Source organism: Poecilia latipinna, unplaced genomic scaffold (genome assembly GCF_001443285.1).
Source record: "Poecilia latipinna isolate Pla-1442-1.1 unplaced genomic scaffold, P_latipinna-1.0 Scaffold390, whole genome shotgun sequence".
In the NCBI taxonomy this organism is placed as follows: domain Eukaryota; kingdom Metazoa; phylum Chordata; class Actinopteri; order Cyprinodontiformes; family Poeciliidae; genus Poecilia; species Poecilia latipinna.
In genome coordinates, this window is record NW_015113006.1 from 241517 (window position 1) to 255352 (window position 13836).

Consider the following 13836-nt stretch of genomic DNA (forward strand, 5'->3'; position numbering starts at 1 on the left):
ATGTGGTGATTATCATTTTGTGATGTGGACCTTGAGTTGTGCTAATGTTTACCCAATGTTGGCTAATGTTTAGCCAACATTAGCGATGTCTACAGCAAAACAATAGATAAGCCAGCCTTCAGATCAGAGCTGGATGTCAGTTAAAGTTTCAGCAAACGTATTGCTCTCTCATGTTTACAGAATCCTACTAGAGTGATATTTGTGACAGAGGTTCTGGAAAAAAAAACACATTTTAAAGTGTTTGTTTCTAGGTGTTGGAGCTGTTTACTGTGCAGCACCATTTAGTTTTACAGCCCTCTGACGAAGTGCTTGAGGGATGAGTCAGATAACTTTATTAGTCCAGTCTGCAGATTCACTTTCAGCAAAGAAAAGCTAAACGAAAGCAAAGGAGCTAATCTTGTTGGCCTTTAATGTCGATGTAATGTAAATAGACTGTCGTTTATGTTTAGCAGTCTATAAACAGGACATAAATGTGACACATTCACCACTCTTAAAGTTTTATAACATCAAATAAAAATACTAGGATACTAGGAGGAGCCATCGTTGACCTGTTTTGCAGTTGGCTAGTGAGTCATCAACGAAATAAAGTGGTTCAGATTATCCTTTACTTGGCAACCATGAGTCATAAAACTGTATTTTTTTAAATAAATACTACTTGGAAAAAGTGCATTAATCCTTGGGAGGTTCTTTCATTTTGTGCTCCACCCTGATCTCTAAAAGCAGGGGTGACCAAAGTGTGGCCCGAGGGCCATTTGTGACCCTGAACTGATTTTCAGCGGCCCTTGAATTGATGGAGAAGGAGACATTTTGATCCAATTAGTTCAAAACTACAACCCACAAATAAAAGCTCACAAAAAATGTAAGGCAACAACACAAAAATAATCTTTTAATAGCCAATCCTTCTTGTTTCCCTTTAATTTCATGGTAAATAGGTGCACAACTATCCATTGACTTTTATACTAAAGCAGACTTTTTTTTTAACTTAAATCTGTTTTTAATTACATTATTAACAGTTAGATGAATATAGCAAGAGTTTTCAAATAACCAGGGAGCTAAATCGTGGTTTTTATTGCTGAGAAAAGACTCAGTCTTAGTGAGGAAATTAGTGAGATTGTTAGTTTTCTTTCAATGAGAAAAAATGTGCAAAAAACTTTGAAGCTTTGGATTTACAAAGATTTACATATTCATAATATGACACATATGACAACATAAGATGTTGTGGACATTCAATTAATGAGTTGCTTTAAGTTCTTTGATGGTTGTAAAATAGCTATGAAGTTTGATTCTGGGAGGAAAAAGTGGAAAATGTTTTATAGGTTGCTTTTAGCCAAAACAACACCCTTGGGACTCGCCCGAGTCACTAAAGCCTACCTGGTTCAGTAACAAGTGCAAGTTGTAATAAAGAGAAAGAGCGACTGTTAACAGGTGTGCTCTGTGAAGCTAGCTGATTGCGGTCTGCTCAATCTGGCTAGTTCACAGGGTGAAAAAGGGTGGGACATCTGGAGGCAGAGGTCGTTAGAAACCAGGCTAGTCTTTCTCGCGCCCAGCTTAAACAGAATGTCCTCTATATTCTCATCTGTAGTAATACCCAGAAGTTAGAGGCTTCTAGGACCCGTTAGACGGAGAGCTGGAGAGCAACATCCCCCTCCTCTCAGAAGGGGAAGTAAATATAGAGAGAAGAGGGGAGGGGGGGTGTTGCGCAACAACAATTCCTGTAAAAAAATCTGACTATTTTGTAAATATTTCATGCTTTATTGTTGAGCAGGAAATACATTCTCAAGATCTTAGTTTTTAAAAAATGTTTTGTATTTTGGTCACCCTTGCCTTAGAAACAAAAATAGCTATTATTAAATAATACTATAGAAATATTATGTATCATAGTGTTTCCCATTTTATATATGAATGCCATTATAAGCTTCAGTCCTCATTATGCACAATTATGCATTAACTTTCTACAGTTTTGATACGACCTTGGAATATGGCTGACTTACTAACAACAGGCAGAAATTTAAAGAGGAGCAGCAAAAGCAAATGAGGTGGATAAGCAGAGCTTACCAACAACTGATGATGTCATCCAGGATATGCTGCTGTGAAATATCCTCTACAGATATTGAGCTAATAGCATGTCATGAGACTCTCATAGAGTAACAGTATTGACTCTGAGGCAACTTTGGGTGTGCTGCAAGACTGACTGCTACTGGAAATCCATTACAACTCTTTGAAGATTATTGGATGATATGAGTTCTGAGAACATTTGATTTCCCTTTCGGATAAATAAAGTAATCTTTTTAACTGAAATGAATGAAAGTTTAATCAGCTAAAGTTTTTATTTTATTTTATTTTATAAGTTGTTCATAAGTTAAAATGTTCACATTTTGCACATTTCATACATGCAAACTGTTTTTTTTCTCGGAATATTTTCCTCTGAAGAATTTTGATTGGATCGGTTTTGCAGCTTTGATCAAAGTTTTTAAATAAACTTTTTATTTGTGTAATTTAGATACCAATAATACTTTTTAATTAATAAATCTCTTGTAAAGGTCATTCATTTCAATCTTTATATAGAACAAAAAATGATTAATTTTAATAACTTTTTATTTGTAATCTTACCAAGCTCTTAGAATCCTCATCTATTTAGTGAAAATCATTGGAAATCATTTCCTCCTTTGTGAAAATAATTATGAATGAAAATAGTTTTTCCAGTGTGGCAGAATCTCCTGTTCAGCTGAAGACAGTTTGGTGTATTTTGTCAAACCCTTTAGAGTTAAACTTTGGCTTATGTTTTTAACAGAAATGTGAGTACATTTATTATGCTAAACTGTTAAATTATGGTAAAAATCAGTTTAAAGTTGATGGAAATGTGTGCAGAATTAAAAAAATGTTTGTTTTTTTTTACAGAAATCTTTCTTATAGTGTAAAGAGAAAACAGCAGAAAGGCAAATTATGTGAGTTGAATATTTAACTTTTTTCAGAGTTTAAACCCTATCTAACACATTTTTTAAACGAGAAGAAATAACTTATGTTACATATTAATGTTCTGAAGGGAAATTATTTTCTTTTTGAAATTAAATTAAAATGTGACAACTGCATGTGCTTGGGATTTTCACCAAGAGTCATAACGTGACTATTTATTTTTAATCGTTTAACTTGTGCCTTTATTGTTTCCCTGTCTGGGACGAAAGTAGCAAATAAAACACAAATACACTAAAATAACCTTTCATTGCCCTAACATTGTGGCTGATGAGACAGAGCTTTAGGCTATTTCTCTAATTTATTGTGATAATAATGTAAACAAAAGCAGGAAAAATGAGAGCAGTAAATTCCTAAATCCACAACTTAAACACTCTCACACGTCCCAGTAATTGATCCTGAGTGACTCTGGTTCTGTAATCCTCTGTATAAATACTGAAACCTCTGAGTCTGTGTCAAAGTGCCGCAGGACCACAGCATGGTGAGTGACTTGTAGAGATTTATCTCCCCTGCTGCTGTTCTCATTTCACCCAGCAGGGGGCGACACGCACCGACATGTAAGGTTAAATCCACTTTGAGACGTGGAGTGATACTTACATCTGGTGGCAGCAGCTGATACAAGCAGCTTTTCTTAATAATAAACGCACAAAATTAAGTTAGATCGAGGTTTCATGTTTGTATCTGTAAGGTTTCATATTTTTGTTTTTAAAACAATTAATAGAAGCAAATCTGCATCGAAATTATGCAACAAAATCCTAAGGACCTTGTAGGAATGTTACATAAATTATGAAAAGATTAATAAAAATTAAGTAAAGCTAATAATTAAATATATTAAGAAACATAAGTTGTTTAAATTAAGTGCAAATTTTAGCTTACAAAAATATTTTTATTCAAAACAACAAATTAAAGAGTTCAATAATCACAGCAGTAATAAAAAGTATTGTCTGATGAACTGAATTATTTAAACACCCAAATTTAAAGTACAATAAAACTACAGACATAACTATGGTTAAACTATGAATAAATGCTACAAATCAAATAAAAGCCAAGCTCCTAAGTTTATTTATATAAAAATCAATGACTACTTCTTCTCTTAACTCTTCAGGAAGGCTATTTCACAGGACAAGGTATAATAATAATAATAATAATAATAATAATAATAATAACAACAACAACAACTGTTGGGATGAATACTAATTAATATTGGTTTTAAAACCGTTAAAATCTAATGCAAAATACGGAGTTACCCAAATAACTACCTGAAATGTATTTATTTATGGTATTTAAAGAAAACCAGAAAGCGGAGCATTGCAGTTATCCACTGTGTAGATTGTAACTCCCGTCTCAACATTTACACTCGCCCGTGAAAATGTGCAATTATACAACCGTACATCTTTGAAAAGCAGAAGTGGAGCCTCCTGCACAACCAACAAGAATGCAGAAAGTGGCTTCAACAACAAAACACTCGTCTTTTCCAGCAGCCATTGTAGAGCGCATGCAGTGGTAAAACCAAACGTGCTGGACCTCTGGGCTGCTAGGCAATGAGCTGGGCTTCACTGGGGTTGCTAGGTGATGCTACATTCAGGAGCATTTTGAAACGGCTCATTTTTGAGAAACCAAAAAACACTAATTTATTGGCAAAAAAGCTGGGTATTTTTCTTTAAGCACTTCGGCTCAAATAGAAGTGAAAAGATGTGCAAAATGTGAATTTTGCACAATAGATTCCCTTAAAATATACATCAACCATGACAGCCCATTGGTTGATTTTGTTGAAGATCATTGGACTAATCCGATTACATCTTTGACCATGGTTATAAATTTGGCCATTTGAACTGGTAAGAGTTAGGGAAGTGAAACTGAATAAGTTCAAAAAGTAAAATGAATGGAAGTCAATACAAAGTCCTTATAAGGATATAAATACAAACGTGTGCATGTGTGTGTGTACTTGTATGTCTGTAAATATGTATATGCACAGACTACATGTAGTACATTTGTTAAATACTGACTGGAAAGGGATTTATATTAATGCAGTTATTTCATGTCACATATTTTAATTTAGTTGTTAATATTTTGCTAAAAATCCATTTTCACTTTGACATTAAAGGGATTTTTCTGTGTTTTGCCAAAAAAGCCAGATTTTACTGATCATGATTAATTTGTAAAGCAAAAAAAAATCGTTATATTTGGTGTAGATAAGTAGGTAAGCCTAAATGTGGAGCCATGCAAAAGTATTCACATTTTTCCCCTAAGTAAAACCCAGTTGCATATTGCATAATTAGTAACTAGAGTCCAGTTGTGTGTATGGAAACATTTAAAGCAAGCAGCATTATAAATCTACATATGTAGTCTAAATATTTTTTGGCAGGTTTGAGGTTATGCAGCATCTAAAATAGTTTTAATAAAAGTTTTAACTTGACAAATCTGTAATCTGAACATATCTGTGAAAAGTCAATCTGATGCAATCAGTCTGGACATCAGGGATTGTGATGTTTATGATGCCAAAAGATAAAAGTTTGCTCCCTGTTGTTGTGACATGAAAACACAGTGATTAAACCTCTGGGTCATTAGTCCGCTCTCTCTGTACTCCCTGGACATTAATTTAAATTTAATGCTCTGGGACTGTTTTCCATGAAGATGTAACTGTGACAAAACTCCCTTTACCCCCCTGTGGGGCAGATGACATCGGAGAGAATACAAAAAGTAAAAACAACCCCCATAAAGGTCAAATATACACTTTGTGTTTTAATATTAAAGAAAATAAGACGATTAAAGACAAATTTTATCTAAATAAATAATAAATGTGTAATTTATGAGCAAATCCATTGACCATATAGGAAACTCGCCAATTAAAAAAAAACTCAAATTGTTGAATTAAAAGTTTTTGCGCTAGGGTGAGATGGTTTCTTTCAGCTGTGCTTCACAAAACTGCAATAGAAACACTTATTTTGCATCACATGACTCACATGACCAATAACCGGATGTTACTACTGGCAGAAATGACGAAGAAGGCAACAGGAAGTAGCAGGGACATGATGACGTGGCGTGTTTGTTAATGACATCACGTGACCAAACTTATTCATGTGATTTTAATTACCCAAAATGTTTGATTCAAATCAACCCCAGAAGAGTGGCTTGATCAAAAATATTGATATTACCAATAACAACTCCGTGTCAGTATCAATATCGGATCGATAATAGCGTAAGATCGATACTTTAGTTTCAGATTTCCTTGTAAAATTTTATTTTCGTTTTGTATTATTTTGTTTTTTTCTCTACTTCAAAAACTATTTTGTTTTGATTTATTCTCAAATGGCTATTGCCATTTGAAAAATGTAGGAAAAATATATATTGTTTTATGTTTTTAAAGTATTTTGTAGAAACTTATAAACTTTGTCCAAATTCTGAGCTTTGAACAAAATAAACCAAAAGAAAAACCACAAAAACACCAGGAGGTGAGAAGTTTGACATTATATCAAACTTAAATTAAAAGTATTATTGGTGTCAGTATTGCATTGTTTATCCATTTTTACAACTAGTCAAAGGTCTGCAGATGTGAATTAGATGATGCTGTAATCTGGTACAGTGGAGAAAATGATTTCTGTTTGAGCTCTACATGATCCTTTCTTAAAGTTTATTGTTAGAAGTATTGCAACTCTAAATAAACAAAATACTAAGAAACGTACATGGATCTCTGAGCAGCTCTCTTTTTATTCTGGCATTCAGCAGATATTCCTGGTAATTATTGCTGACATAAAGTTTCGTGTGATTTGATGTTAAAAAGTTTTGTTCTTTTGTACAGAGTATTTTCAAATGTTTTGTAAAAATGTGTGAAATGTTTATTGCTGGTATTATTATTGTATGAATATGTTTTATTTTACGGTCGGAGAGCCAAAGGAACATTTCCATATTTCTGGACTATAATATCTGACATTATTTTATCTTTCACCCCAGTTACAGTAGTTTTCTTATTTTTTAAGCAACCGTTTTGTGTAATTAGGCTCTGGAGATGAACTGAGTTCTGATTGGACTCAGCAGGCGCTAAATGAAGACTCACACTGACGTTTTCCTGGGCAGGGGGTGAACTGCGTGGCCGGCACATCCCATCATCTTCACACTCTGCAGTACACGTTCATGGAAAAAGCATCTAGGATTGACAGAGAGACGTGAACATAATGATCAATGCAACCATGTTGGGTTCATTCACCTTGTTGGGATTTAAGGACAGTTCAGCAAAATACCGCCTGACCCTGTTTGCTCTAACCCTGCTGTGTTACATTGTGATTATATTTGTGAATGTGGCTCTTATTCTTACCATCATACTAGAGGAGAAGCTTCACAAGCCCATGTACATCTTCCTGTGTAATCTGTGTTTTAACAGCCTTTATGGGACGGCAGCTTTTCACCCTAAATTTCTCTTCGATCTGTTGTCCAACACTCATGTCATTTCTTACGCTGGTTGCCTCCTGCAGGTTTTTTTCATCTACTCCTATGCGACAACAGACTTCTCCATTCTCGCGGTGATGTCTTACGATCGGTATTTGGCCATCTGCCGCCCTCTGGAGTATCACTCCATCATGACCAAACAACGGGTCGCTTTCTTGGTGTGTTTCTCCAGACTGGTGCCAATGATCTGCCAGTCTGCTGTCGTGATCATGAGCTCCAAGCTGATTCTATGTGGCTTCCAGGTAGAGAAACTATACTGTGAGAACTGGTCCTTTATTAAACTTTCATGTTACTCAACAACGTTAAATAATATAGTTGGATTTTTTGTCATAATCCTGTATTGTGGCCACGCTCTCTTCATTTTGTGCTCATACTTTCAGTTGGTTACATTTGCTCTAAGGTACCCAGAACGCAGGAGGAAGTTCCTGCAGACATGCATGCCGCATCTCATATGTCTGACTAACGTCTCCGCCACTCTTCTTTTCGATGTCATGTACGCTCGATACGGGTCGGAGTCGGTGCCGCAGAGTCTGAAGAACTTCATGGCGATCCAGTTTCTGATCATCCCGCCGATGCTTAACCCGATCATCTATGGTTTGAATTTAACTCAAGTTCGCAACAGTTTCTTCAGATTGTGCAGGTACAAAAAGCAGGTGGAGGGGTGAGGATGAGGGATGAGGTCGGCCATGTCGATGGAAATATTTACCGCATTTGCAACACAACTTATCTGGTTTTTCTTTCTGACCTTTCTTTACACCATGACTCAATATGCTAACAGAACTACCTGCAGAAATGTTTGAAAATGTTTATTATTAGCTATTTTAAAGGAAATCTGTGCAGTGTTTTGTTTTAAAATTACAAACAAAAACAAAAAACCAAAGATTATATCAAGATTTTTGAGTGTTGCTTTAATTTTCTTGCTTCCATTACTGTTTCTTCTTGTTTGTTTGTTGTTTTCCAAATACTAACAAATTAAATGACAACAGACATTGTTTAGCATATTTCCATTTTGCTATAAAATAATAAAGGGTTGGTAAAACAGTTTAGTGTTTTTGCTTAATGTGGTTAAAAAGTAAAAATCACAAAAGAATCACATGAAAACTAAAAAGTTAAACACAAAAAAGGTAAATAATTTGATAATTCTAAAACAAAACAGAAAACTCTGATTTAAACATTTAATTTAACATTAACACCAAACACATTTTTATATTTTCTTTCTTCAGGTCAATTTCCTTTGACAAATTGTGACACACACAATTAATTTTTAATTGAGTATTTAACACATTTAGGTAGGGAACCAGCCCAGTTTTGTGCCCTTTATCTATAATGTGGAAGTTGTCATGTTCAGGAAAAGGAAAAGTTGTTGCTCATTCAGTTCGGGACTCAAACTAAGATATCTTAAATTAAAACTGATTTGTTTTTAGCTGGAAACAATTTTCTGGGCTAGTTTAATCTTATACAGTCAGAAAATTTTTGGTTCAAACAAATTTTAAGAGGCATCTGTAAATTTCTGTGAATCCAAATAAATTACTACAATTTAATTAATTCAATGATTGTAATTACATCTTCCTGTTTCCATTTGCCGTCACTTTGCTGCTGGAACAACTGAGGAGCAAAGAAGAAGGATTTATATTTTTATTTATATTTCTCTTCAGAAAGTGAACTTATTAGACAGGGATAGATGTTTTCCAAGCAGCTTCTGGAAACCCTAAATTCGGTTTCTCATAAAATTAGAAACTAAAAGTGTGTCTATTCTCTACAGCATGTTCACTGGACACTTGATTGGGTCTTTTTTGAATTAATTATTGCATCAGTGTGGCGTGGCATGGACGCTCTGCTGAGGTTATAAAAAGCCTTTAGATTGTTCTCATAGAGGCCTTCAGCTCAATTGAATCAATGGGTCTTGCGTCTCTCATCTTTAGTGTCAAACTGGAGGCCCAGGGGCCAAATCCGGCCCGCCAAAGCTTTTTATGTGGCCCTCTAGATGTCAAATTACATCAGCCAGTCCCTCCAGTTTTTCACAATCACAGACTCATGCATTTTGTTTTTAGCAATAATGCATAATTATGAGTTTTTGCAGATTTTTCCCAAAAATGGTCAAAACATTTTACCCTGCTGCCTCAGTCTTACTTGATGCCAAGTAATAATTGATACAGCGAGTAACAAAAAGTCACATTTACTGTCATAAATAAGCACAAATATTTCTAAATTAGAAACTCAAAATCTGTGATTTTGATTGTGAAAAATCACAAAAACAAAATTATGGAGGAACTGATGAAAAGCAGAAGTAGAGCCTCCTATGCAACCAACAATAATGCAGCAAGTAGTTTCTGGAGGGTAAGTCAACAACTAAACACTTGCCTTTTCCAGTAGCCATTGTACAACGCATACAGAGGTGAAACTAGCTGACCAAATGTGCTGGAGCTCTGCTTGCATTGCGTTGCTTGGTAACGGCGCAATGTGACAGGAAGTTTTTGAAATGGCTCATTTTCCAGACACCAAAAAATATCAACTAGAAACCCAAATATAAATATAAATAATTTGCAAAATGTGAATTTTGTATCATAGGTCCCCTTTAAACTCCCACCCACCTGAGACCAACAGAGTGGAGGAAGAAGGAGGCTCCCTTCAGATTCAGCTTTAAATTCAAACCTTACGCAAACAGGTGTGCAGACAATGAGCTATTCACTCAGAGCCAGATGAATCAAACGTCTGGTGAAGTTATTTTTTCACTCTCAGGTTTCAATGCAACAACCAGCTATACAGTCGCATTATTCTCTCTTACTCTACTATGTTATTGTCTTATTTTACTGGTAAACGTTGCTCTCATTTTAACTGTAATCTTCCATCAGAACCTGCACGAACCCATGTACTTTATTGTGTGTAACCTGTGTATCAATGCACTTTATGGGACTGCAGGCTTTTATCCTAAGTTTATGTATGACCTGTTATCTGGAGCTCATGTCATAACGTACGCAGGATGCTTCCTACAAATATATATTATTTATTCTTATGCAATGGTTGACTTCTCTGTTTTGGCACTGATGGCTTATGACAGATATGTGGCTATTTGCAGACCGCTGACCTACCACTCTGTGATGACTCGGCCCAGGACTGTTGCTTTGGTTTGTTTGTGTTGGATGGTTCCTCTGGGGTGTATGCTGCTGGTCGTCGGCCTCACATCAATGCTCAAGCTATGCGGTTCCCACATCGACAAGCTTTACTGCGAGAACTGGTCCGTTGTTAAACTTTCTTGTGGTTCGACAAAAGTAAACGACGTAGTTGGACTCATTGTCATTGCGTTTTATTTTGTTCATGTTCTCTACATCGGCTGGTCATACGTCCAGCTTGTAAAGTCGGCCCTGAGCTCCAAGGAGGGCAGAGGAAAGTTTATCCAGACCTGCGTGCCGCATCTCATGTGTCTGTTCAACGTCAGCACTGCTCTGCTCTTTGACCTTATGTACTCCAGGTACGGATCGACGTCTGTGCCGCAGGGTTTAAGAAACTTCATGGCCGTGCAATTTCTCATAATCCCACCAGTTGTGAACCCAGTTATTTATGGGCTGATCCTCACAAAAATTAGAAGGAGGATGATGCATTTGTGTGCGGTGGCATGCCAACGATTCAAACTAAAACAGATTGTCTGAAACATGCTCCTCTTGAACCTACAATGAATGGTTTACAGGGTTCACAAGTGCAAAAGTGTGTGGAAAAAAATCAAATTAGTGTGAATACTACTAACAACCAGGGTCTGTCATATCTGTTTTTGTGGTAAATTGCCCTGATTTGACTGTTTTTTCTTTGATTTCATTGGCTTTTGACAGAATGAAAGATCTTTTTATTTGTTGTGCATTGCCTCTTTGTTTTATTTTGATCTTTTGTTTTATATGCTTGTTCAGCACTTTGGTCAGTTTTACTGCTTCAAAAGTGCTTGTAAAAAAAGTTGGCTTGACTTGAATTTGTGCTACAGCATGACAATAAACTGAAACTAAATGCATTACAATATGCACTTTTGTTAAACTTATGAATCAGTTTGGTCTGATCAAAACTCAAAGATGAGTGCACCTTCATTTAGAAAATAAAAATATTAATTTTACAGCTTTTTGTTTCTATAAAGTTCTGTAGATCAAGGTTTTGGACGTGTTAAGTCTGGTTTAGATGAAAACCATTAGTGATCCTTGTTTTTGAACTTATGAACAAAGACATTAAAGATCAAAGAAGTGTGCTTAAAAATATTTATTAGTCTAGACTCAAGAGTTTTTTAGTTATATTTTAAAATGAAGCTCATTAAAGTTTATCCAGGATCATGCGTCATGATCCTGGATAAACGCGTCATGATTTAACATACACTTAATAAATCCCATTTTGCAAAATACTTTGTTTAAAATGTACAAGATATAAGAAAAGTGCTTGGAAATTTTAACATTTAGAAATTTAAATAAGGAAAATTATCAAATTTTAAAATTAAAATTGTGTCAGAAAACAGTTTTTTTGGCATGGGAAATGCACTCATAAAAAAAACTACAATAGAGCAGATTTGAGCTTATGTTTGTTCATTCAAAGCATAAACTTACTTATGTTTGCTGAAATAATCACAAGGAAAATTATGACTTTATTCATATTAGATTTTTACACGGATGTACTTCTACTCATTGGGTCATTAAGTGTTTTGTAGGGAGTTTTAATTTCTTGGTTGTAAAAATGTATCCAGTTTAGAGGAAAGTAAAGCAGCTTTAGGGGGATGACACCTTTGGATTACAGCCCAAAATACTACTCATGCTTTTTATGAACTTTGAGATGATTTTATAGAAACTTGGAACGTTTTTGGACTTTTCAAGGTGATTGTTACACCCAATACTTTGACGGAGCTTACCGGGAACTTTCATAGGACTTTCCTGGAACCGACCAGAAACTTAAAGGAACTTTAATTGTTTTGCTTTCCCGTAATTTATGTGAGACTTTCTTGAAACTTTTACGTAAACTGTCAAGTACTTTAATGGTAATTTATTTGGACTTACCTGGTACTTTGATAGAACTTGCCAGGGGTTTTAATTGGACTTTTTCAGAACCTACTAGGTGCTTTCTTCAAATGTACGAGTTATTTCCATACCAATTTGCTTTCAATGTAAATGTCTCCTACTTTTATGGAACCTTGTAGATTGCACAAAGTTCTTCCATGGAGCCTTCATAAATGAAAACAGTAAAATATAAAGACACTTTGGTTTTACTTATCAGAGACTTTCAGGAGACTTCCCTGGAACGTACCAGGTAGCTTAGATTGAATTTACCACTTACTTTCATAGAAATTACCAGTTACATTTGTATAGCGTATTTATTAAGGAGTAGGTGTTTTGTTTACCAGATAGTTTCCTGGAGTGTCCATGAAATAACTTCCATCACTTTGAAGGAATAAAAGTAAAGTAACTTCCTCTTTGTAGATTACGCAATAGTTCACTGTGGTGTTCGAGAAGTGGCTGCAGTGGGACACAGTTTACTTCAGGGAGCATTGTGGCCAACATCCAGGTAATTATGACCCAATGGTTACTCTATGCTGCCCTGTGGGATCGGATCAGAAACAAACACCTTTAAAATCTGCTTGAACTGTACAGGATTATCAAGAAAAACATAATATTTACTATATAAAAACTAGAACATTTGTTTTAAGGTGTTTGTTTTTTAAATTGTGATTCAGTGTCACATAGGCGGTCCTCAGAGGGCGTTTTGTTGTTCCTGTGTCTGAAGCGATTTGTGGTGTAACTATAGTGAAGGTGGTCAACAGGACATTAATGCCACTGTCCTCTGAGAGTAATTAATCCAGCATGAGTCACTTTGAGCCCCAAAGCACAAAAACAAACTCTTTGACAAGTTACCTTTAGCTACAGAACAGATCATAGTAATTTAATAACTAAATCTTAATTCATTTTCGTTATTAAGTATTACTCAATTCAGTTTTTAGTTTTATTTTTTTCCTCTTTCTAGTTGGTGGAAGGTTTGCAGTTTTCAGATTAAAAGGAGATACAGTGGGGAAAATAAGTATTTAGTCAGTCACCAATTGTGCAAGTTCTCCCACTTAAAAAGATGAGAGAGGCCTGTAATTGACATCATAGGTAGACCTCAACTATGAGAGACAAAATGTGAAAAAAAATTTGAGAAAATCATTTTGTCTGACTTTTAAAGAATTTATTTGCAAATAATGGTGGAAAATAAGTATTTGGTCACCTACAAACAAGCAAGATTTCTGGCTGTCACAGACCTGTAACTTCTTTTTTAAGAGGCTCCTCTTTCCCCCACTCATTACCTGTATTAATGGCACCTGTTTGAAGTCGTTAACAGTATAAAAAACACCTGTCCACAACCTCAAACAGTCACACTCCAAACTCCACTATGGTGAAGACGAAAGAGCTGTCGGAGGACACCAGAAAC

General features: G+C 35.3%; 2 protein-coding genes across 2 annotated transcripts; both read left to right on the plus strand.

Moving 5' to 3' along the window:
- The first annotated feature begins 7132 nt into the window (after nt 1–7132).
- LOC106950298 (putative gustatory receptor clone PTE03) lies at nt 7133–8186 on the plus strand. Its single transcript, XM_015037055.1, has one exon. The coding sequence runs from the start codon at nt 7143–7145 to the stop codon at nt 8076–8078; it is 936 nt and encodes a 311-aa protein (XP_014892541.1). The 5' UTR covers nt 7133–7142; the 3' UTR covers nt 8079–8186.
- Nucleotides 8187–10112: 1926 nt separating this feature from the next.
- Nucleotides 10113–11083, plus strand: LOC106950283 (olfactory receptor 52J3-like). The gene has a single exon (XM_015037035.1). The coding sequence runs from the start codon at nt 10113–10115 to the stop codon at nt 11058–11060; it is 948 nt and encodes a 315-aa protein (XP_014892521.1). The 3' UTR covers nt 11061–11083.
- The last annotated feature ends 2753 nt before the right edge of the window (nt 11084–13836 follow it).

Bases quoted from the DNA above. Each gene is read 5' to 3' on its own strand.
- LOC106950298 (XM_015037055.1), top strand. From the start codon at position 7,143: ATGATCAATGCAACCATGTTGGGTTCATTCACCTTGTTGGGATTTAAG.
- LOC106950283 (XM_015037035.1), top strand. From the start codon at position 10,113: ATGAATCAAACGTCTGGTGAAGTTATTTTTTCACTCTCAGGTTTCAAT.